At 55.1% G+C, this 22114-nt stretch overlaps 4 protein-coding genes across 4 annotated transcripts; 3 read left to right on the top strand and 1 right to left on the bottom strand.

Moving 5' to 3' along the window:
- The first annotated feature begins 466 nt into the window (after nt 1–466).
- Nucleotides 467–802, top strand: LOC128898442 (feather beta keratin-like). Its single transcript, XM_054172267.1, has one exon. The coding sequence runs from the start codon at nt 485–487 to the stop codon at nt 800–802; it is 318 nt and encodes a 105-aa protein (XP_054028242.1). The 5' UTR covers nt 467–484.
- A 3117-nt stretch (nt 803–3919) lies between these two features.
- Nucleotides 3920–4258, top strand: LOC128898445 (feather beta keratin-like). The gene has a single exon (XM_054172273.1). The coding sequence runs from the start codon at nt 3947–3949 to the stop codon at nt 4256–4258; it is 312 nt and encodes a 103-aa protein (XP_054028248.1). The 5' UTR covers nt 3920–3946.
- Nucleotides 4259–7102: 2844 nt separating this feature from the next.
- Nucleotides 7103–7441, top strand: LOC128898398 (feather beta keratin-like). The gene has a single exon (XM_054172069.1). The coding sequence runs from the start codon at nt 7124–7126 to the stop codon at nt 7439–7441; it is 318 nt and encodes a 105-aa protein (XP_054028044.1). The 5' UTR covers nt 7103–7123.
- A 7257-nt stretch (nt 7442–14698) lies between these two features.
- LOC104306860 (fatty acid-binding protein, liver) lies at nt 14699–19330 on the bottom strand. Its single transcript, XM_054172070.1, has 4 exons — nt 19264–19330; nt 16292–16464; nt 15300–15392; nt 14699–14812 (listed from the first exon to the last, which is right to left on the bottom strand). The coding sequence occupies exons 1-4, from the start codon at nt 19328–19330 to the stop codon at nt 14762–14764; spliced, it is 384 nt and encodes a 127-aa protein (XP_054028045.1). The 3' UTR covers nt 14699–14761.
- Between the last annotated feature and the right edge of the window lie 2784 nt (nt 19331–22114).

Below are 22114 nucleotides of genomic sequence, written 5' to 3' on the forward strand. Positions count from 1 at the left end.
TCCAAGGTGGCAGAGCTGCTGACCTCACTGCTTACTCCTCTCAGAACAGAAGGCTCCAGCATAGAGGAACTGCTGTGCCCAAGAGGGCCTGCAGGCTCCAGCTCACACCCAGCTCCCTCTTTGCTCACAGACAACAGGGCCAGAGGAGCTCTTGCTGGGCCGCAGGAAATGAGACCCCCTGCCACAAGGCAGCCACAAACCACAGCAGCCCAGAGCCACGCCATGACCTCACTGCTGACACCCCACCTCTGCTGGGCTGGGCTCACCTCTGCTGCCAGCCCTGCCAGCATAAAGCCGGCCCAGCGCCTCTCTCCCTCACAGACGCCTCCTGACGCCTTCTCCTGTGCTCTGCTCCCTCCACCAGGTCAGCCTCCAGCCCCTCACCCTCCTTCTGCTGCCCCAAAGGCCATCTCTCTCACACCCCCAAGGTCCTGTGCTCCCTCCACACCCTCTCTCTCTTCCAGGGCTCCTCCACCCCACATCCATGGCCTGCTACGACCGCTGCCACCCCTGCGGACCCACCCCGCTGGCCAACAGCTGCAACGAGCCCTGCGTCAGGCAGTGCCAGGACTCCCGCGTCTTCATCCAGCCTTCCCCCGTGCTGGTCACCCTGCCAGGACCCATCCTCACCTCCTTCCCCCAGAGCACCGCCGTCGGATCCTCCTCAGGGGCTGCCCTGGGCACCGAGCTCAACGCCCAGGGACAGCCCATCTCCTCCGGCGCCTTCGGCAACGGCTACGGCTACGGCTTGGCTGGCCTGGGCTATGGCTGCGGCGCTGCAAGAGGCTGCTACCCCTGCTGAGGGCGCTGCACACCCCCCCTGACACCACACACAGCCTGCAACAGCTCCTGCAGCACAAGCCCCTGGCCTGATGCTCGCCCTGCTTGCCCCTCACACCGCCTCCCTTCCCCTTGCTGCTCCTGCCTCTGCCCTCTGCTTTGCCCTCAATAAACTTCTCCTGCACACCAGACCCAGGTGCCTCCTCTGCCTTTCTTCTCCCAGGCCTCTGCCAGCTTCACAGGGGACAATGGTTTGGCTCAAGAGGCCATGGGGGTGGGTGGGGAAAGTGCCAGAAGACCTCTCATCGGAAGGAGTGACCAGCATTACCTCTAGACACTCAGTCTACCACCTGGATTCTTCCAGAATGTGCCACAAGTCCACCACTTGCTCACAGCCTTCAAGCACTCTCCTGCACACCCTTCCAATGAATTCAGCCTGCTCCAGGGACACTTGGCTGAATCTCCTCCCACCAGCCTGGCTGGACAAGCCCAACTCTCTCAGCTTGGCCTCCTCTTCCTGGCCTCCTCTGGATCCATTCCAACACCTCCATGTCCTTCCTGGCCTGGGGGCTCCACAGCTCAACCCCACACTGCAGCTGAGCTCTCCTGACAGTTGAGTAACCATGGAGCATCACCTCCCTTGACCTGCTGCTCATGCAGCAGCTCGTCCCTCCAGCCTGTCAGCCACACCACACAGCTTGCTGTCATCCACAGACTTGCTGAGGGTGCCTTGATCCCATGTCACCAACACAGACCTGCTCCCAGGGTGCACCTCTGAAGGACACCACTCGTTACTGGTCTCCACTTGTACATCAAACCTTGGACCACAACTCTCTGAGTGTGGGCATCCAGACTATTCCTTATCCACCAACCTGTCCCCCCAGCAAGTCCACAGCTCTTCAGTTGAGAGACTTGGCTGTTGTGCAGGACACTGACAAACGCTTTGCACACGTCCAGGTAGGTGACATCAGGTGCTCTGCCCTTACCCACCAACACTCCAACCCTCTTGCAGAAGGCCACCAAATTTGTCAGCCACACTGAGACCTTCTTGAAGCCATGCTGCTTGTCACTCAGCACCTCTCTGTTCTCTGCCCATCTTGCCACAGTCTCCAGCAAGATCTTCTCCATGGTCTTGCTGGGCACAGGGGTGACACCATCAGGCCTGTAGTCAAGCTCACTCTTCCTCTTTAGCCTCCTCACATGGCCATCACCTGCTGCCACCTGCCTGCTGGGCACCCTTTCACCTTACCCCAGGGATGGATGAGGATGGCCAACACTGGGCCCCACGGATACGAGTTCTGGGCTCCACCACTTGAGACTTGCCCCAGCCAGATTTTGGGGCACTCATCAGAAGCCTCTGGGCCCAGAGCTTAAGCACTTTGCGGTGCACCACACTGGCCACTTACAGAGCAGGCTGCTGGCCAGCTTCTGTAGCAGCATGCACTGCAGAACCTCTCACAGCTTTACAGAGGGCAATATCAGCCACAGCTCTCTGTGCCTCCACAAAGCCACTCAGTTCAATGGAGAACACATGGAGGATGGCCAAGGACAGTTTCCCTTCTAGAACCCAGGCTGACAACTCCCCATCCCCTTCTTGGCTTCCAGGAGCCTGGCAGAGCTTGCCAGGAGGAGTTTCTGGAGAACCTGCCCTAGAGACAACGTCAGGCTCACCAGAGTCTAATATCTCAGATCTTCCTACTGAAGCCTCAAACACAGGAGGGCTCTGAGATTTCTCACACTGCTCAAGAATAGCTCCAAGGCACCATGGCCATCCCAAGCTAAGGCACAGTGGCCTCCCAAGGTCAGCAGTCAGCTCCCTCAGCATTCCGGCCCACAGCCAGTCCCGCACCACTCCTTCCCACCTCCCTTCATCTTCCTCAGCATCCAGCACTGCTTGCCTGAAAAACAGCCTGGAAATGCTCACCTGGGCTCATAGCCATTGCCCAACCCTTGGCAGGAAGCCCCAGCACCTAGGCCTGGACTCTGCAACTGCATGCTGCATGCAGCACTCTGGGGAAAAACACCAGGCCTACACACAGGCTCAGCTGCACCTGAGCCAGCCTAAGTCACATTTTCTCTGTTCAGCTAGGCTGCCCTTATTCAGAACCTGCTTCTCCTTAGGAGCATGGGGACAGTCTGCAATTGAATCCACATGACATCCAATGTAAAGGCTCTCTCCCTTCTGGGCAATTTTGACAAAGGCACTTCAGCTGTGCAGAAGCAGCAGCAATCCTAGTTGGCTTTGCCCTCTCTCATTTGCTCCCTTCAGAAGCTCACAAAGCCCTTGGAGTCCTCCTGGGTTCCCTGCTTTGGCATCCACAGGTCAGGAACTCTTCTCTTGAGGAGCTCCAGCCCCAGCTCTCTGTGCAGCCAGCCTGCCCTACCCCAGGGCCTTCTCTTTCTCCAGGAAGTCTTCAAGACACCTGTGCACATGGCACTTTGGCACGTGCTTTAATGCCCATGGTGGGGCTAGGGCAATGCCTGCACTTGGTCCTCTTAGACGTCCTTTCCAATCCAAACAATTCTCTGATTCTGCCACTCTATGACCTGCTGGTGAGCCACCAAGAGGTCCTGCTTGAAGACTGTCTGGTCAGGCCTGCTCATCCTGGACTCCTGTGCCCTTCAGGACGGCCTCCCAAGATACTTTGTCAAGCAGGTTACTAAACAAGGCCAAGTGTGTCCTCTGCAAGTCCAAGGTGGCAGAGCTGCTGACCTCACTGCTTCCTCCTCTCAGAACAGAAGGCTCCAGCATAGAGGAACTGCTGTGCCCAAGAGGGCCTCCAGGCTCCAGCTCACACCCAGCTCCCTCTTTGCTCACAGACAACAGGGCCAGAGGAGCTCTTGCTGGGCCGCAGGAAATGAGACCCCCAGCCACAGGGCAGCCACAAACCACAGCAGCCCAGTGCCACGCCGTGACCTCACTGCTGACACCCCACCTCTGCTGGGCTGGGCTCACCTCTGCTGCCAGCCCTGCCAGCATAAAGCCGGCCCAGCGCCTCTCTCCCTCACAGACGCCTCCTGACGCCTTCTCCTGCGCTCGGCTCCCTCCACCAGGTCAGCCTCCAGCCCCTCACCCTCCTTCTGCTGCCCCAAAGGCCATCTCTCTCACAGCCCTGCACTCCCTCCACACCCTCTCTCTCTTCCAGGGCCCCTCCACCCCACACCCATGGCCTGCTACGACCGCTGCCGCCCCTGCGGACCCACCCCGCTGGCCAACAGCTGCAACGAGCCCTGCGCCTTGCAGTGCCAGGACTCCCGCGTCTTCATCCAGCCTTCCCCCGTGCTGGTCACCCTGCCAGGACCCATCCTCACCTCCTTCCCCCAGAGCACCGCCGTCGGATCCTCCTCAGGGGCTGCCCTGGGCACCGAGCTCAACGCCCAGGGACAGCCCATCTCCTCCGGCGCCTTCGGCAACGGCTACGGCTTGGCTGGCCTGGGCTATGGCTGCGGCGCCGTGAGAGGCTGCTACCCCTGCTGAGGGCGCTGCACACCCCCCCTGACACCACACACAGCCTGCAACAGCTCCTGCAGCACAAGCCCCTGGCCTGATGCTCGCCCTGCTTGCCCCTCACACCGCCTCCCTTCCCCTAGCTGCTCCTGCCTCTGCCCTCTGCTTTGCCCTCAATAAACTTCTCCTGCACACCAGACCCACATGCCTCCTCTGCCTTTCTTCTCCCAAGCCTCTGCCAGCCTCACAGGGGAAAAGGTCTGAGCTCAAGAGGCCGTGGGGATGGGTTGGAAAGGGGCCAGAAGTCCTCTCTTCAAAACAAAAGACCCAGCCAGAGCACCAGAGAGTAGCACAAGGAGACTTCCAGAATGTAACTCAAACCATTCTCATCGCCAAATTCAGGCGTGGACACACCAAGGCACTTCTGCCCACACCTCTCTCACCATCTCTCCCTGGCAACACACTCCTCAAGCACAGAGTCACGAGTTGGAAAGGTCCCTCAGTACAACACAGTCCAACCTTTAACCAACACTACCAATCCAACTGCAAACCATTGCCCTAAGCACCACAGATAGAACAGAGTTTTGGTGACCCTCATCCCATTGTCCTTAGCCATCGATCCCCCATGGCCAGAGCCCTCTCTACAACATTCCTACCCTCAAGCACATCAGGCTTCCTGTGGATCTTGGTGTCATCTGCAAGCTTATTGAGTGTGCCCTCCATCCCTTGCCCACATCAGGGATAGAAGATCCTAAAGAGAACAGGCCCCCGCAGAGCCCTGCAGAAGAGCACTGCTGAGCAGCCACCAACTGGATTGGCCTCCATCCACCACCACTCGAGGGGCACAGCCATGCTGCCAGTTTGGTGCCCAGGGCAGAGTCTGCAGCTCCCAGCTGTCAGCAGCCACTTTCTGCAGGAGCAGCCTGTGGGGCACACTGGCAAAGAGCTTCCTAAAGCCCTGCTGGAAACCACCCAAAGCTGCTCCCTCATCCACCACGTGGGGCCCTTGGTATGGAAGGAGATCTGCTCAGGCAGGCAGCACCTGCCTTTCAAACCCCTTGCTGACTGGGCCTCATGGCCCAGTTCTCCACCATGTGCTGTGGGATGGCACTCAAGATCATCTGCTCCATCACCTTCCCTGGCACCAAACTCACACTGTTATAGATGACTCCTGGTAAAAGGTTTTGGTAACAGTTTTATTGGCACTAAAAGATCTTAAAAAGGTAATAAAAGGTAATAAAAGGCAATAAAAGCAAAGCAACCGGTTGGGCATGCGAGGGTACAAAACTTCACCCCACAGCACCTTTACAATAGCTTTCTTCATCTTCTATGGTTACATCATCTACATAAACAAGCTTATGCTAAATAGAAGGCAGGCATATGATAATGAGTCTTCAGAATAGGTGATCAAATCCCTTCTCCCTACATTCTGTGTGGTAGGGGTCAAAGCATCCACTTGCCCGCGTGCTCAGTCGTCCAGGCTTCTTATCTAAAGAAAACAAATTCTCTGCGCTTCTCCTCAGCCTTGGGGTCTCCAATTAGCCAAACACACTGTCTCTGTTTAAGTCTGTAAAATATGCAGCTCCCCCATTGCCCTCAAAACAGGCTCCTGCAAGCTCCTCACCCCCAGTCCCAGAGCACTCGGAATTGTCTAACACAGATCACAGAATCACCAGTATATTCATAGCACACACCAACAGCCCTGCAGCGTCCAACATGCTTCTTCTGGCTCTTTGGTGCCATGGGCAGCACCTTGACAAATGTCCATTCAGCTGGGCCAAGCAGGACTGCTGGGAAACAATGGAAAGTGTCTTGGGGAGCTCCTCCACCAGCTCCCTCAGTAGCCTTGCCTGCCTCCCTCCAGCCCCACAGACCTGGGTGTGTCTCACTGGAGCTCCTTCCTGACCATTTCCCCTTGGAGAAGACAAAGGCACTTCTGCTGTGCAGAAGCAGCAGCAATCCTACTTGGCTTTGCCCTCTCTCATTTGCTCCCTTCAGAAGCTCACAAAGCCCTTGGAGTCCTCCTGGGTTCCCTGCTTTGGCATCCACAGGTCAGGAACTCTTCTCTTGTGGAGCTCCAGCCCCAGCTCTCTGTGCAGCCAGCCTGCCCTACCCCAGGGCCTTCTCTTTCTCCAGGAAGTCTTCAAGAAACCTGTGCACATGGCACTTTGGCACGTGCTTTAATGCCCATGGTGGGGCTAGGGCAATGCTTGCACTTGATGCTCTTAGAGGTCCTTTCCAATCCAAACAATTCTCTGATTCTGGCACTCTATGACCTGCTGCTGAGCCACCAAGAGGTCCTGCTTGAAGACTGTCTGGTCAGGCCTGCTCATCCTGGACTCCTGTGCCCTTCAGGATGGCCTCCCAAGATACTTTGTCAAGCAGGTTACTAAACAAGGCCAAGTGTGTCCTCTGCAAGTCCAAGGTGGCAGAGCTGCTGACCTCACTGCTTACTCCTCTCAGAACAGAAGGCTCCAGCATAGAGGAACTGCTGTGCCCAAGAGGGCCTCCAGGCTCCAGCTCACACCCAGCTCCCTCTTTGCTCACAGACAACAGGGCCAGAGGAGCTGTTGCTGGGCCGCAGGAAATGAGACCCCCAGCCACAAGGCAGCCACAAACCACAGCAGCCCAGGGCCACGCCGTGAGCTCACTGCTGACACCCCACCTCTGCTGGGCTGGGCTCACCTCTGCTGCCAGCCCTGCCAGCATAAAGCCGGCCCAGCGCCTCTCTCCCTCACAGACGCCTCCTGACGCCTTCTCCTGCGCTCGGCTCCCTCCACCAGGTCAGCCTCCAGCCCCTCACCCTCCTTCTGCTGCCCCAAAGGCCATCTCTCTCACAGCCCTGCGCTCCCTCCACACCCTCTCTCTCTTCCAGGGCCCCTCCACCCCACACCCATGGCCTGCTACGACCGCTGCCGCCCCTGCGGACCCACCCCGCTGGCCAACAGCTGCAACGAGCCCTGCGCCTTGCAGTGCCAGGACTCCCGCGTCTTCATCCAGCCTTCCCCCGTGCTGGTCACCCTGCCAGGACCCATCCTCACCTCCTTCCCCCAGAGCACCGCTGTCGGATCCTCCTCAGGGGCTGCCCTGGGCACCGAGCTCAACGCCCAGGGACAGCCCATCTCCTCCGGCGCCTTCGGCAACGGCTACGGCTACGGCTTGGCTGGCCTGGGCTATGGCTGCGGCGCCGCAAGAGGCTGCTACCCCTGCTGAGGGCCCTGCACACCCCCCCTGACACCACACACAGCCTGCAACAGCTCCTGCAGCACAAGCCCCTGGCCTGATGTTCGCCCTGCTTGCCCCTCACACCGCCTCCCTTCCTGGCCCTTGCTGCTCCTGCCTCTGCCCTCTGCTTTGCCCTCAATAAACTTCTCCTGCACACCAGACCCACATGCGTCATCTCAATTTCTTCCCCCAGGCCTCTGCCAGCCTCACAGGGGTAAATGTCTGAGCTCAAGAGGCCATGGGGGTGGGTTGGAAAAGGGCCACAAGTTCTCTCCTTGGTGCTCTGTCCTGAACAACAGCTCCTCAGGACAGCACAGCAGAGCTGACATGAGGACACAGAAGCTCTGCCCTTTCCCATAGAGATGCCTGGCCTCAGAGCATCGACGCAGCCTGTGCTGACCGCTGTGTAGAATCCTCCTACTCTCATGCTGGTCTGCATTCCTACTGATGTTGGTGTTGTCTGCAGATACACAGAGAGTGCCCTCAATGCCTGCACTCTGAAAAGCATAGAGTTACCAAAGAGCTCTGCCCCCATGGCTGAGCTCTGCAGAACACCACTTGTCAAGAGCCACCACCTGGAATCACCTCCATCCACCGCCACCCTTTGGGCCTGGCCATTCTGCCAGTTTGTTACCCAGTGCAGAGGAGACACGTCCAAGGCAGCAGCAGCCTGGTTCTCTACAAGGGTGCTGTGGGTAATGGTGTCAGAGACTTTGCTGAAATTCAGATGAAAGCCATCCCCAGCTGCTCCCTTTTTCACTCTCTGGATCACTTTCTCACACAAAGGATCCTGTCACCCATTCAGGACTTGACTTTCAAGAGGCCTTGCTGAACAGGGCCTGATCTCCTCCTTGTTCTCTACATTGCCTTCCATAAAGTTCTCCTGCACACCAGCCTTAGGTGTCTGCTCTGCCTTTCTTTTACCAAGTGGAATGGGTTGCGGCAGACCCCCTCCCCACCACGCGCAGAAAAAACGACTCAGACAAACAATTGCAAGAGTAGTGGTGTGTTTAAATAGGGAACAGTGAGTGTGTACAAAAAGGGAAACATAGTGACAAGAAAGAAACCAAAATAAACCCAGTAAGACCCCAACCCCACCTGAGTGTGCACCCAGAACCCCCCAGGGCTCCTCCTTCCCCTCCCTACTACTAGGCTGGTCTCAGCTGGCCAGATATGAGCCTGCCCATCCCCCCGTGGCCTTGGGCCTAAGTCAGGTCCATGGCCGGGAGATCTCTCCCCTAGTTACCAAGTCTCAGAGAGGGAAGGAAAGAGGAAGTGCCAGACCCCACCGCAAAATTTATAGTGGTGCAAGGGATTATGGTAGAAATACAGAATTTCCTGTGCCCACCCACTGGGCTGGACTGCTGGACACAGGAAACACCCCCGGAGCAGAGGGGACCCAGCCCAAACTACGACACCAAGCCTCTGCTAGCCTCAGCCAGCACAAAGCCAGCCCCTATTACAAGAGGGATCTGGAGGTGCTGGAGGGTGTCCAGAGCAGGGCCTTGAGGATGAGCAGAGGGCTGGAGCACCTCTCCTGTGAGGACAGACTGAAGGAGTTGTGGCAGTTCAGTCTGGAGAAGAGAAGGCTCCAAGGTGACCTAATTGTGGCCTTCCAGTATCTGAGGGGGGTATTCAAGAAGGCTGGGGAGGGACTCCTCAGGATCTCAGGTAGTGATAGGACTAGGGGGAATGGAATGAAGCTGGAGGTGGGGAGATTCAGGCTGGAGGTGAGGAGAAAGTTCTTCCCCATGAGAGTGGTGAAGCCCTGGAATGGGTTGTCCAGGGAGGTGGTTGAGGCCCCAGCCCTGGAGGTGTTTAAGCCCAGGCTGGATGAGGCTCTGGCCAGGCTGATCTAGTGTGGGGTGTCCCTGCCCATGGCAGTGGGGTTGGAACTAGATGATCCTTGTGGTCCCTTCCAACCCTGACTGATACTATGATACTATGATACATCCGTGATCCCGAAACAAGTAAGACTTTAGGCCCATATCCTTTAGTAACATGGAACAGAGGCTATGCTTGTGTTTCCACAGAAAGAGGCCCTCGGTGGATTCCAGCCAAGAACATTCAACCTTTTCGAGCGCCTTTGTGATCTCCAGATGAGGAAGCTGAAAAGGAGTAATGGACACAGCGAGACAGCGAGCTGCAGATTTCTCACCCATCTTCTGGAAATTTTGAAAATGTTTCCCTGTTTTGTCTGTTTAATGACATTTGGAGTAGGACTTTTAGAATCCTTGCAGCCCCCTCCCTGACCAAAAACTAATGCATGGGTTGCACTTGCTAATGTAACTGGCCAAGACACCTTGTGCCTGGCTACAGCTTCTCCCGAGAACCCTTTTCCTACTTGTGTAGTAGGAGCATCTCTGGGTAAGTGGCCAGGCCCCTCAGCTCTTTCTCATATCATTATGTGTGGTGGTTTAGGCTGGGTCCGGCCCCCCGATGCCGCTGCACAGACCACACCTGGGAGGTCGCAAGGGAGGGGCCCAGCCCAGGGGCGTGGTCACAGGAAACCAGGTATTCCGTTTCCCATAATGCCCTGTTCCCCTATAAAACATCAGCATGGGATCTTCACTTCCTCTTTTGTCCCCTGCTGCTGCCTAGGTCACATGGCTGACCTGCCTCCCTTGGGCCTGCCCAGGCCCAAGGATGGGTTGGGGGCGGAGAAAGAGCCCTGGGAGTGTGGCAATGCCAGTGACGAGCAGTGTGAGCAGTCTGGCAGTGCAGGCCTAGAGCCTGACATGGTGCTAGGCCATGCTCAGCACAAGTGCAGAGCCAGCTAGCAGTGTACCAAAACAGTGCTGTCTTGCAGCATGTCACTAAAACAAGGCACTGGTAGCTAGAAACACAGCAAGTTATCTTGGGACAACAGGACATGCACCTGCATCAACAAACCTCACCTGTCAGCAGTAGTTGGACCAATAATCTACAATAGTGTGATGTGTGATCACTCATAGGGAACCAATGAGTCCATGCCAACAAGGCACTCCGAGTTTATGTACGTTGTAGCAGTTCCCTTGCTAGGCACTTCTGCCTTTCCTCTCCCTTCTTCTATGCTTTACTTTACTGTGCTATATTCACCATAGGCCTGCAACACTGGAACAATAAAGGAATGATACTCGATCATATTGGTCAGCTGTATTGATTTCAATCTACATCCCAAATGGGGGGGTTTTGGGTGTACCCCCAGGTGGGGATGGGACGTTCTTGGGTATGTTTTGGGCTCTCTCTCTCTTTGTCACGGTGCCCGTGGTTCTCTGTAAAACTTTCATTGGTTTTTTTTTTCACTTAAACTCTCCACCAGTTTTTGCAATCCGTTTGTCTGAGTTGTTATTTCTGCCCGTGGTGGGGAGGGGGTCTGCCCCAACCCATTACATTATGCAACCTAGAAATTTAACAGCCACGTGGGATTTATGGACCCCCCCACCTCCCAGGTGCTAATTTAGAGCCACAGGAGCTGGAACTTTTAGGATCTATAAAAACGGACTTTTGTTTCTCTTTTAATCCCAGGGCTAAAAGTCAATCTGGGGCCTGGGCCGTTTCTCCTAATGATTTTTTTTAAATGCTGTGTTTGTGGTGTAACTATACAACACCTGATGTTTCCAAATCAAGCAATATTTACAGCTGCCAGGAGGCATGTTTTTTATCTGTGGAGATAGAGCCTGGGCTGCAGTTCCCTGCCATATAAAAGGGAGCCCATGTAGCCTTGGGTGGCTTTCGATATTAACCCCTAATACATCTTCTATTCTGCAACGCCAATTGTCACATCAACGACGCTGGCCTCATAGGATGAAGCGGAGCACCCATGCACTTACCCCTGAACGGGATGGTAACATTGATTTTTGCTCTTTTAGCCAGCGTTTTACAACTTCTGTTTTGGTACTGTGGGTTGCTGCTGCAAAAGTCTTATCAACATTAGATAAAATTGGTTGTTGGCTTGCAAAACAGAATAATGCAGCTCCTAGTGCACTCTCAGGTCTTTTATTAGATTGTAATGGGTTGGGGCAAACCCCCTCCCCACCACGTGCAGAAATAACGACTCAAACAAACTGATTGCAAAAGTAGTGGAGAGTTTAAATAGAGAAGAGTGAGTGTGCACAAAAGGAAACATGGTGACAAGGAAGAAACCAAAGTAAACCCAGAAAGACCCCAAACCCCACCTGAGGGTGCACCCAAAACCCCCCAGGGCTCCTCCTTCCCCCCACCCCCCCCCTACTATTAGTCTGGTCTCAGCTGGCCAGATATGAGCCTGCCCATCCCCCCGTGGCCTTGGGCCCAATCAGGCCCATGGCCAGGAGATCTCTCCCCCAGTTACCAAGTCTCAGAGAGGGAAGGAAAGAGGCAGTGCCAGACCCCACCGCAAAATTTATAGTGGTGCAAGGGATTATGGTAGAAATACAGAATTTCCTGTGCCCACCCACTGGGCTGGACTGCTGGACACAGGAAACACCCCCGGAGCAGAGGGCACCCAGCCCAAACTACGACATAGATGGCGACAGTGTTTGCCGCGCCACGCTACAGAGTAGGGCAGAGACTGATTGTTTGCTTTTAGCGCCAGGAGATGGTTGTGAGGATTTTGATGGTTTGTGTTGTATGAATCTTCCTGAGCGCTCTGAGTCTATCCATCGTAGTATCCAGATCCTTGACGAAGGCGTTTCAAAACGTCATGAAGATAAAAGTTGGGATTGGTTAGATAAATTGCTTGGTAGCTGGGGGCTTTCTGGCTGCCTTCATAGCCTTCTTAAAACAATCATTTATGCTTTTGTTGCTTTACTCCTTTTGTTACTTTTAGAATAATAGAATAATAGAATAAACCAGGTTGGAAGAGACCTTCAAGATCATCGCGTCCAACCTATCATCAACTAACCCATGGCACCAAGCACCCCATCAAGTCTCCTCCTGAACACCTCCAGTGGTGGTGACTCCACCACCTCTCTGGACAGCCCATTCCAATGGGCAATCACTTCCCTTTATGTAGAAATTCTTCCTAACATCCAGCCTAAACCTCCCCTGGTGCAGCTTGAGACTGTGTCCTCTTGTTCTGGTGCTGGGTGCCTGGGAGAAGAGACCAACCCCCACCTGGCTACAACCTCCCTTCAGGGAGTTGTAGAGAGCAAAAAGGTCTCCCCTGAGCCTCCTCTTCTCCAGGCTAAGCAACCCCAGCTCCCTCAGCCTCTCCTCATAGGGCTTGAGTTCCAAACCCCTCACTAACTTTGTTGCCCTTCTCTGGACACGCTCCAGTGAGTCAACCTCCTTCCTAAACTGAGTGGCCCAGAACTGGACACAGTACTCAAGGTGCAGCCTAACCAGTGCAGTGTACAGGGGCAGAATGACCTCCCTGCTCCTGTTGGCCACACTGTTCCTGATGCAGGCCAGGATGCCATTGGCCTGTTACCTTGTATATTGCAATGCTTACAACGCTTCTTAAGAAGGTTCTTGTCATGCAACAGAAGGGGGGAAATGAAGGACTGAATTTAGGGAGTAGAACCTCAAGCAATGCTCAGCTGATAGAAGGAAATGTTTTAGCTCTTGTGGGCCACAACCCCTGGGAACAAACTGCAGCTGTGTAGAGAGAATAAAAGCTGATTACCAATGGCCATTGTGACTCAGGGAAGTTACACAAGGACCTGAAAATAGGAGCTGGTAAATATTGCAACAGAGTCTTTTGTCTTCTGTCTGAACCTAGATAGGAGATGTGTGTTTGTCTTTTGTCTAACACTTGCCAAGGGATGTGTTCCCTGGCATTTTCTCAGCAGCCAATCCTGAGTCTGTAACTGTTGCATGGACATATCTAATAACCAATCACAAGCTGCTTTTGATTAGGTTAGCCAATGTAAAGAAAAGAATTTGTACAAAGTAGACACTTTGCTTGCATCAAGCTTTGTTCCATCTCTCAATCACAGTAAGGGACTCCTGCTTTAGCAGTAGGCAACCAGGCTGCAAAACAGCTAGGTCCACTTGCAAAGGATTCTGGAATCAACAAGTAAGGAAGGAATTCCCTTGGTAAGGTTTCTCTGTGGACAGATCTTCAATTGGCTTCCATGTTTCTGCAGCTCTGAGTCCACTGGAGCCCAGCATCTGCTTTGTAGGTGCTGTTGAGCTAGGCCCTGCTGTTTGTCCCTGGGGTGCCCATCTGCTGTGGCAATCCACATTGGTCAGCTCTCAGCAAGAGGATCAATGCTGACCTGTCAGAGGAGAGCCTTCCCTGAGGAGAGAGGAGTCAGGGGACAGCTGCACCTGAGGACAAATCGGTGGCACGTGCTGGGGATGCAGGAGGTGGTGGGAAAGGCCTTGTCTTGCTTCCCTAACATCCTCATCAGCTTTGAGCATTTGTAAGGACATCATCCCTGCTAGGTGCCTCCCACCAGCCCTGGAGCCTTCTGCCAGTGATCATTCCCAGTTGTCATCCCAGCACAGGCCTTGGAAAAGGCAGCTAAGAGAAGTTTCCTCTCCTCTGTGCAGCAGAAAGCCACAACTGCACACAGCCTTCAGCAGCAAGCAACAGGCTGGGAGATGACTTTGGTGCTCCTTCTGTACCTACACTGTGAGCAGCCAGTGCCCATCTCCTGCCAGGAGAAAGAAGCTCTCCTTCCCCCTGGCAGAGCTGTGCAGGTCCTGCTCAGCAGTTGGCAGCCATGGTTTGGGGAGGAACGCACACAGGGCACCCGAGGACTGTGTAGGAGCTCCTGCTGGTGGGAAGGGATGGGGAGGAGATGGGGATGGAGTGTCCAGAGCCTGTGGGGCTGGAGCCTGTTGCAGAGGTGTGAGGGTGAAGATGATGGCTGAGACACCTGAACTCCCCCCATGCTGCTGCCTTCCCCAGGGCAGCTTTCCAGGCAGGATCACTGAGGCTTCCTTCAGCCTCCCCTAAAGCATCCTTTAGCCCTGCCCTGTGCTCATGTTGGCCACGTGTGAAAGCAAAGGGAACAGAGCCCTTGCCCTGCCCACTGCAGCCACCCAGCCAGGGCAGCCGTGGCTACATGACCACTGGCACGTGCCTGGCAGGATGCTGGCACCGCTCCCCAGGGAGGAAGGAGGCTCTGGAAGAGTGCTCAGCAGCGTGGAGCACATCCCAGAAGGTGACTCAATGGCTGCAAGGCTGCAGCCTAGCCCAGTTCCATTCCCCAGCAGCAGCACAGCCCTGGCTCAGCTCATTGCCCAGGCTGTGGCAGGGCTTGCAGGAACGTGCCCAGCCCTGCATCTCCTTGGAGCAAGGGGACAGAAGCTGATGGCAAGGAGGAGGCCTTTAGTACAAAGTTGACTTTAATGGACACATTTTACACAGAGAGGTGGCTGCTGTGTGTACAGCTTCTAGATTCTCTTCATGACCCTCTTGTAGGTGATGTCACCCATGGTGGCTACCTGAATGAGAAATGAAGGGGATTAGCTTTTCATGATACTTGGCTCCAGACAGGGTCTGCCATGCAAATCAAAGCAGCACTGCTCCCCACCCTATCTCCTGTGACCTCAATTAGTGAAGCTTTGGATTTCTTCTTGAGTGCCTCAAAGCAAGCAGGAGGGAGCAGTCTGCTGATGTCTTCTTTACAAGTGCGAGGTCCAGACACACAGCTACAGCTCTGGGTGGCTGAGAATGTGCCCTCCTTACCTGAGGATCTGATCAGCAAAGCCTGCTGGGCTTTGGAAGAGCATTCTGGGGACCTGACTACAATGAAAAACTGCTTTCAGTGCCTGGCTGAGTGACCAACCTTGGCTGAGATCCTGTCTGCAGGCATGGCCTCATCTCCCACACCTCCCAAAGACCCACAGCACCTCTGTAGGCTTTCTAAGGCCAGCCCCCTGGGTGCAGCTGCCTGCACCATTCCCCCATGCTCTTCCCTTCTACACTTACACTGGTCATGATGTCTCCTTTCAGCTCGTTGACATACTTCATCCCTTTAATGTTTCCCACCAGTTTGTTGTTCCCTTCCAGATTAAAAACAGCCTGGTGGGAGAGGACAGAAGCATTGCTGTTACTGCTGGAGAACATCTCACGCCCCAGATTGTCTCCTTCCTTCCTCTTCTGTACTGAGTTGTTGCCATTTCCCCTGCAAGCTGTCTGGAGCATTTTGGAGGAGAAGAAGGAAGGCTCTTCCCCCTGGCACTGCTGCTCCCTCTGTGCAGCCCTCATGCTCTCTGGGGCAGCTCCTCATGCAGCACCCAGACCAAGAGCAGCTGCATGCCTGCTGCAAGAGGCACAGTTGGCCCAGGGCATGTTGGCTCCTCCTCACCACCCAACTACTGCACACTGCCACAGCAGCCTTCTTTGGGCTGAGCTGACAAGGAGCTGAGCAACAGCACGGAGCTACAGGATGTCTTGGTCAAGGTGAGGAAGAGTTCAAGGCACTTTCATAAAGTCAGTGATGGTGGCAAGCTCTCAGGCACAGGAATATCTGCTGAGTCTCCTGCCCCCAGGAGCTGCACATCTCCAAGGGCTACAGACAGCAGCAGCTCCCTGAGGGCAGCTGTCACTGCTCATTGAAAGGACTCAGATCCAGAACCCAGCAAGCCCCAGGTCTGTTCCTCTGTCTGTCCATCTCCATACATGTTCCTTTCCAGAAAGTGTTCCTAAGAGAGCTGAGGGCCTGTAGGCAGCAGGGCAGTGGCTGCCATGCCTGCAGACTTGGTCTCAGCAGTTAGCTCCTTCCCATCACATCAAGTCCTGCTTGCAGACCGTGAATGACAGAGCCAGGCTGGGGAACTGCCCAGGGCCCTTCCCTCTGTCAGCTCTAACACCTCTGCTCTGGTCAGTCCCTGTGCTCAAGTGCAGAGGAGATGGCTGGAAATGAAACTTAATGTCCTTCAGATCCCCCAGCCCTGGCAGAGGAGGAGCTGGTGACTCACCTTGATTTTGTCTCCTGTCATCAGCTCATAGTCAAACTCCTCCCCAAGGGTGAATTCGTTTTTCATCACCTTGGAGCCCATGGTTGTAGTAGTCTTAAACTTCTTCCCATTCTGCACAATCTCTGCAGTGAACTTGCTGTCCTTTATCTTTTGGATCACATCATCAGGAATTCCTGCCCAGGAACAAGAGCTGTTGGATGGAGCCATTGGTGATGCAGAGCAGCCATGCCCCTGGCTAAGCACCAGATAGAAACTAACCCCCCACTTGTCCTTCCTTCCCTGGGGGGGCAGCAGAGAAAATGCAACAACCTGAGGCAGAAGGAGGGAACCAGGAGGTGTTTTGTGAGATTTAGGGTCCCTCAGAACTAGGTCACCAAAATCTTCTCCCAAAGGCTGAAGCTGACCTGCCAGGTGGAGCCCCTCTGGCCGAGAGCTGTGCAGGGGCAGCACAAAGCAGCTGCCTGGCAGGGACACTGCTGGCAATGCGTTGGAGCAACCCTGAGCACTTTGCTGCTGGCTGGGGGAATTCAGGGCCTTGCAGCAGCTCTGAGCAGCACCATGCTGAGCTGAGGGAGTTCCTGCTGACCTTTAAAGCTCCAAGCCTGACAGAGCAGATCCACAGCTGCCCCAAGCCACCAAGGTGCTGCTGGCTTGTGTGGTGGGTTGAAAATCCCCTCCCCCCCCTATTAAATTTGCCATCCCAGCCCAGCTGGAAGCAAATGCAAGCTGTATTTACAAGCAAAAGTACCATCTGCAATGGAATGCAACAAACCTGGGCAAAAGAGACAGGATTTAGAATATCTACAGGGAGTTGCAATGTATGAGAGCACAAGAATCCCCTGGCCAAATCCAGGCCACCTGATGGCTTCTCCACTCCCTGTTTCCCCTTACCCCCCTGGACACAAAGGCACAGGAGAAAAGAGCAGAGAGTGATTTTGTTAGACTTAGCCAAACCAATGCAGCCAAGGTCAGCAGAAGCCAGCAGAAGCACAAAGTTAGTGTGTCCCAGAGGGAGGAAACAGAAAGAGAGAAAGGAAGTTGAGCAAACTAATTCTTATGGTAGATCTCTGTCTCTCCAATGGATTGTTGAGAGCTATCATCACTTTCCTTTGCACACCCAAGAGAGATTGGTTTACATTCTACCACTTCCTGTTCACTTGAAAGGTACTGCCTGCAACTACCACAGCTTGGGACGTGCATGCCAGCTGCCTTCTCACTGCTGTCACTGCTGTCCCTGCTTGTCCCTGCTGTCCCTGCTTGTCCCTGCTGTCCCTGCTTGTCCCTGCTGACACTGCTGTCACTGCTTGTCCCTGCTGTCACTGCTTGTCCCTGCTGTCACTGCTGTCCCTGCTGTCACTGCTGTCCATGCTGACACTGCTGTCCCTGCTGACACTGCTCACACTGCTGATACTGCTTGTCCCTGCTGTCCCTGCTGTCACTGCTGTCCATGCTGTCACTGCTGTCCATGCTGACACTGCTGTCCCTGCTGACACTGCTCACACTGCTGATACTGCTTGTCCCTGCTGTCCCTGCTGTCACTGCTGTCCCTGCTGTCACTGCTGTCCCTGCTGTCACTGCTGTCCCTGCTGACACTGCTTGTCCCTGCTGTCCCTGCTGTCACTGCTTGTCCCTGCTGTCACTGCTGTCCCTGCTGTCACTGCTGTCCATGCTGACACTGCTTGTCCCTGCTGTCCCTGCTGTCACTGCTGTCCCTGCTGTCCCTGCTGTCCCTGCTGTCACTGCTGTCCCTGCTGTCACTGCTTGTCCCTGCTGTCCCTGCTGTCCATGCTGACACTGCTGTCCATGCTGACACTTCTGTCACTGCTGACACTGCTGTCCCTGCTGACACTGCTGTCCCTGCTGTCACTGCTGACTGTGCTCACACTGCTGTCACTGCTTGTCCCTGCTGTCCCTGCTGTCCCTGCTGTCCCTGCTTGTCCCTGCTGACACTGCTGTCACTGCTGACACTGCTGTCCTTGCTGTCACTGCTTGTCCCTGCTGTCCCTGCTGACACTGCTTGTCCCTGCTGTCACTGCTTGTCCCTGCTGTCCCTGCTGTCCATGCTGACACTGCTGTCCATGCTGACACTTCTGTCACTGCTGACACTGCTGTCCCTGCTGACACTGCTGTCCCTGCTGTCACTGCTGACTGTGCTCACACTGCTGTCACTGCTTGTCCCTGCTGTCCCTGCTGTCCCTGCTGTCCCTGCTTGTCCCTGCTGACACTGCTGTCACTGCTGACACTGCTGTCACTGCTGACACTGCTGTCCCTGCTGTCACTGCTTGTCCCTGCTGTCCCTGCTGTCCCTGCTGTCCCTGCTTGTCCCTGCTGACACTGCTGTCACTGCTGACACTGCTGACACTGCTGACACTGCTGTCCTTGCTGTCACTGCTTGTCCCTGCTGTCCCTGCTGTCACTGCTTGTCCCTGCTGTCCCTGCTTGTCCCTGCTGACACTGCTGTCACTGCTGACACTGCTGTCACTGCTGACACTGCTGTCCTTGCTGTCACTGCTTGTCCCTGCTGTCCCTGCTGACACTGCTTGTCCCTGCTGTCACTGCTTGTCCCTGCTGTCCCTGCTTGTCCCTGCTGACACTGCTGTCACTGCTTGTCCCTGCTGTCCCTGCTCTCACTGCTTCTCACTGCTTCTCACTGCTGTCACTGCTTGTCAGCTGCAGAGCCTGCTGGGACCAGTTCCTTGCAGGCCACAAAATCTCACCCAGCCTCTCCTGAACTCCAGCCACCATCAGAGAGGCTCTCTTGTCTGCTTTGAGATCACATCTCCATGCACATGCAGTTGAAATCCCCCAAGGATGGACAGAGACCAGGGGCAGAGAAACTGGGAGAGCTTTTCAGCCTGGAGCAGCAGCACAGCTGAGCTGCCAGGGAGCACTGGGAGCTGTGGAGGCAAAGCAGCACAGGGCAGATGCAGGCAGAGGGCAGATGCATGCACAGGGCACATGCAGGCACTTACCAAAGGCTTTCATGAAAGGCTCAAAATTCTCATGGGACTGGAGCTCATACTTGCCAGTGAAGCTCATGGTGCAGGGCTCCCTGTGCTCCCTGTGCCAAGAGAAGGTGCTGTGCTGGGCAGCAGAGCCTTGCTTTATAATGCCCCATGGCTGGGCAGAGGTAAAGTGATGTAATTATTTTATGAATTGGTTTAAACATTAACATCAAATTGGTCAGGGTTCAGAGATAAATGGCTCTGCATTGTGCAGGCCTTGATTTGCAGCAGGAGATGAAGGAGAGGAAATCCTGAGAGCCCATTTTATGGAGGGAGCAACGTGGCGGCTGGCAGCAACATAAGTGTGCAGATAGATTAATTATCAGAGGAGAGAGCCAAATGCCCTAAGCAGCTCCCAGGCTGAAGCACTGCTGCAGGTTATTGATAAAAGAGGAGGCTGCAATGAATGAAAGTATCACAGAATCACAGAAATATTTCAGGTTGGAAGAGACCCTCAGGATCACCAAGTCCAGCCTAGAACTCTCCTCTACAAGGGTCACCCTAACCCATAGCCCCAAGCACCACATCCAAACCACCTTTGAACACATCCAGGCTTGGGGACTCCACCAGCTCCCTGGGCAGCACATTCCAGTCCCTGACCACTCTGCTGGGAAAGCATATTTCCTACTGTCTAAACCTCCCCTGCCGCAGCTGGAGGCCATTGCCTCTTGTTCTGTCACTAATTACCTGTGAACAGAGACCAGCAGCAGCCTCTCCACAACCTCCTTTCAGGGAGCTGCAGAGAGCAGTGAGGTTTCCCCTCAGCCTCCTCTCTTTCACACTAACCATCCCCAGCTCCTTCAGTCTCTCCTCATCAGATTTATTCTCCAGGCCCTTCCCAGCTTCCCTGCCCTGCTCTGCCCTGGCTCCAGCACCTCCACAGCTCTCTTGTACTGAGGTGCCCAGAACTGAAGCCAGCACTCCAGGTGTGGCCTCCCCTGAGCTGAGTCCCAGGGCACAATCCCCTCCCTGCTGCTGCTGGCCACAGCATTGCTGATCCCAGCCAGGAGGCCTTTGGCTTTCTTGGCCACTTGGGCACACTGCTGGCTCCTGTTCAGCTGCTTGTCCATCAGCACCCCCAGGTCCCTTTCTGACAGGCAGCTTTCCAGCCACACTGCCCCAAGCCTGCAGCATTGCTTGGGGTTGTTGTGCCCCAAGTGCAGGACCTGGCACTTGGCCTGGTTGAAGCTCCTCCTGGGAACGTTGGCCATGGATCCAATCTACCCAAGTTCCTCTGTGGAGCCTCCCTACCCTGGTGCAGATCAACACTGACACCCAACTTGGTGTCTTCTGTGAACCTACTGCTCACACGCTCTGTGTCTTCATCAAGGGCATCAATCAAGATGTTAAACTGAAGTGGTCTCAACACTGAGCCTTAAGGAACAGCTGCCAGCTGGATTTAACTCCACTGATCACCACACTTCAGGCCCATCCAGCCAGGGCTTTTTCCAGCAGTGCTTCATCCAAAGCCCTGCTTCCAAACTACACACAAACTGCTGACTGGTGTGGGGATTCAGTGGGCAAAATACCTTCACAAGAGGAATCCTTACAAACAACAGCAAACAGCTGAAGGGATTCACAAACAGCTTAAGGGATCAGAGGTTGGGACTTGTTCCCTGGTCACAAGCGAGGCAGGCAAATCCCCCAGAGGCTAGGAAAATAGCCAGTTCCTCAGCAGGTGGTGCCCTGATGCTCTCCTGGTTTCAGAAAGCCTCCAGAACTGCAGTTTTCATAATCCAAGAGACAGGCACAGTGGCAAACAAAGAAAGTGGAGTCAGGCAGGAGGCAGCTGTGCAGCCCAACGTTCTGCCTGCCAGCCACGGAGCCTTTGCTGCATGGAGAGGTTTTGCAGCATTGGGGTGGGGAGAAAACACTTTGGCTGCCAGGAAGCTTCTCAGGGATGGCTGTGAAGGACAGCAGCTTGCAGCAGGAACAAGCTACTTGCTTATGATTTCATCACATATTGCAGAAGGGGTAGGGTTGGAAGGGGCCCCAAGGCTCATCCAGTCCCAACCCCCTGCCATGGGCAGGGACACCTCACACCACAGCAGGTTGCTCACAGCCACCTCCAGCCTGGCTGCAAACACCTCCAGCCAGGAGGCTTCCACCACCTCCCTGGGCAGCCTGTGCCAGGCTCTCACCACCCTCATGGGCAACAACTTCTTCCTCACAGCCACTCTCAATCTCCCCACTTCTAGTTTTGCTCCATCCCCCCCAGTCCTGTCCCTCCCTGACACCCTCAAAAGTCCCTCCCCAGCTTTCTTGCAGCCCCCTGCAGATCCTGGAAGGCCACAATTAGGTCTCCTGGGAGCCTTCTCCTCTCCAGCCTGCACAACCCCAACTCCCTCAGTCTGTCCTCACAGCAGAGCAGCTCCAGCCCTCTGCTCCTCCTCGTGGCCCTTCTCTGGACACCTTCCAGCCCCTCCAGATCCTTCCTGGCACAGAGGCTCCAGAACTGGCCCCAGAGCTCCAGCTGTGGTCTCAGCAGAGTGGAGCAGAGGGGCAGAATCCCCTCCCTGGCCCTGCTGGCCACACTTCTCTTGCTGCAGCCCAGGCTCTGCTTGGCTCTCTGGGCTGCAAGTGCTCCCTGCTGGCTCCTGTTGAGCTTCTCCTCCCCCAGCCCCCCTAAGGCCTTTCCTGCAGGGCTGTTCTCCAGCCAGTCCCTGCCCAGCCTGGATCAGTGCCTGGCATTGCCCTGCCCCAGCTGCAGGACCTTGCCCTTGGTCTTGTTGATCCTCCTGAGGTTGTCCTGGGCCCAGCTCTGCAGCCTGTCCAGGTCCCTCTGGATGGATCCTTCCCTCCAGGGTGTCAGCCACAC

The sequence above is a fragment of the Dryobates pubescens genome, chromosome 23 (assembly GCF_014839835.1).
Source record: "Dryobates pubescens isolate bDryPub1 chromosome 23, bDryPub1.pri, whole genome shotgun sequence".
NCBI lineage: Eukaryota > Metazoa > Chordata > Aves > Piciformes > Picidae > Dryobates > Dryobates pubescens.

Coding starts and splice junctions, on each gene's coding strand:
- LOC128898442 (XM_054172267.1), top strand. CDS start 485: ATGGCCTGCTACGACCGCTGCCACCCCTGCGGACCCACCCCGCTGGCC.
- LOC128898445 (XM_054172273.1), top strand. CDS start 3,947: ATGGCCTGCTACGACCGCTGCCGCCCCTGCGGACCCACCCCGCTGGCC.
- LOC128898398 (XM_054172069.1), top strand. CDS start 7,124: ATGGCCTGCTACGACCGCTGCCGCCCCTGCGGACCCACCCCGCTGGCC.
- LOC104306860 (XM_054172070.1), bottom strand. CDS start 19,330: ATGAGCTTCACTGGCAAGTATGAGCTCCAGTCCCATGAGAATTTTGAG. Junction 15,393..16,291: donor TGACAGGAGACAAAATCAAG/GTGAGTCACCAG, acceptor CTCTCCCACCAG/GCTGTTTTTAATCTGGAAGG. Junction 14,813..15,299: donor AAGGAGACATCATGACCAGT/GTAAGTGTAGAA, acceptor TTTCTCATTCAG/GTAGCCACCATGGGTGACAT.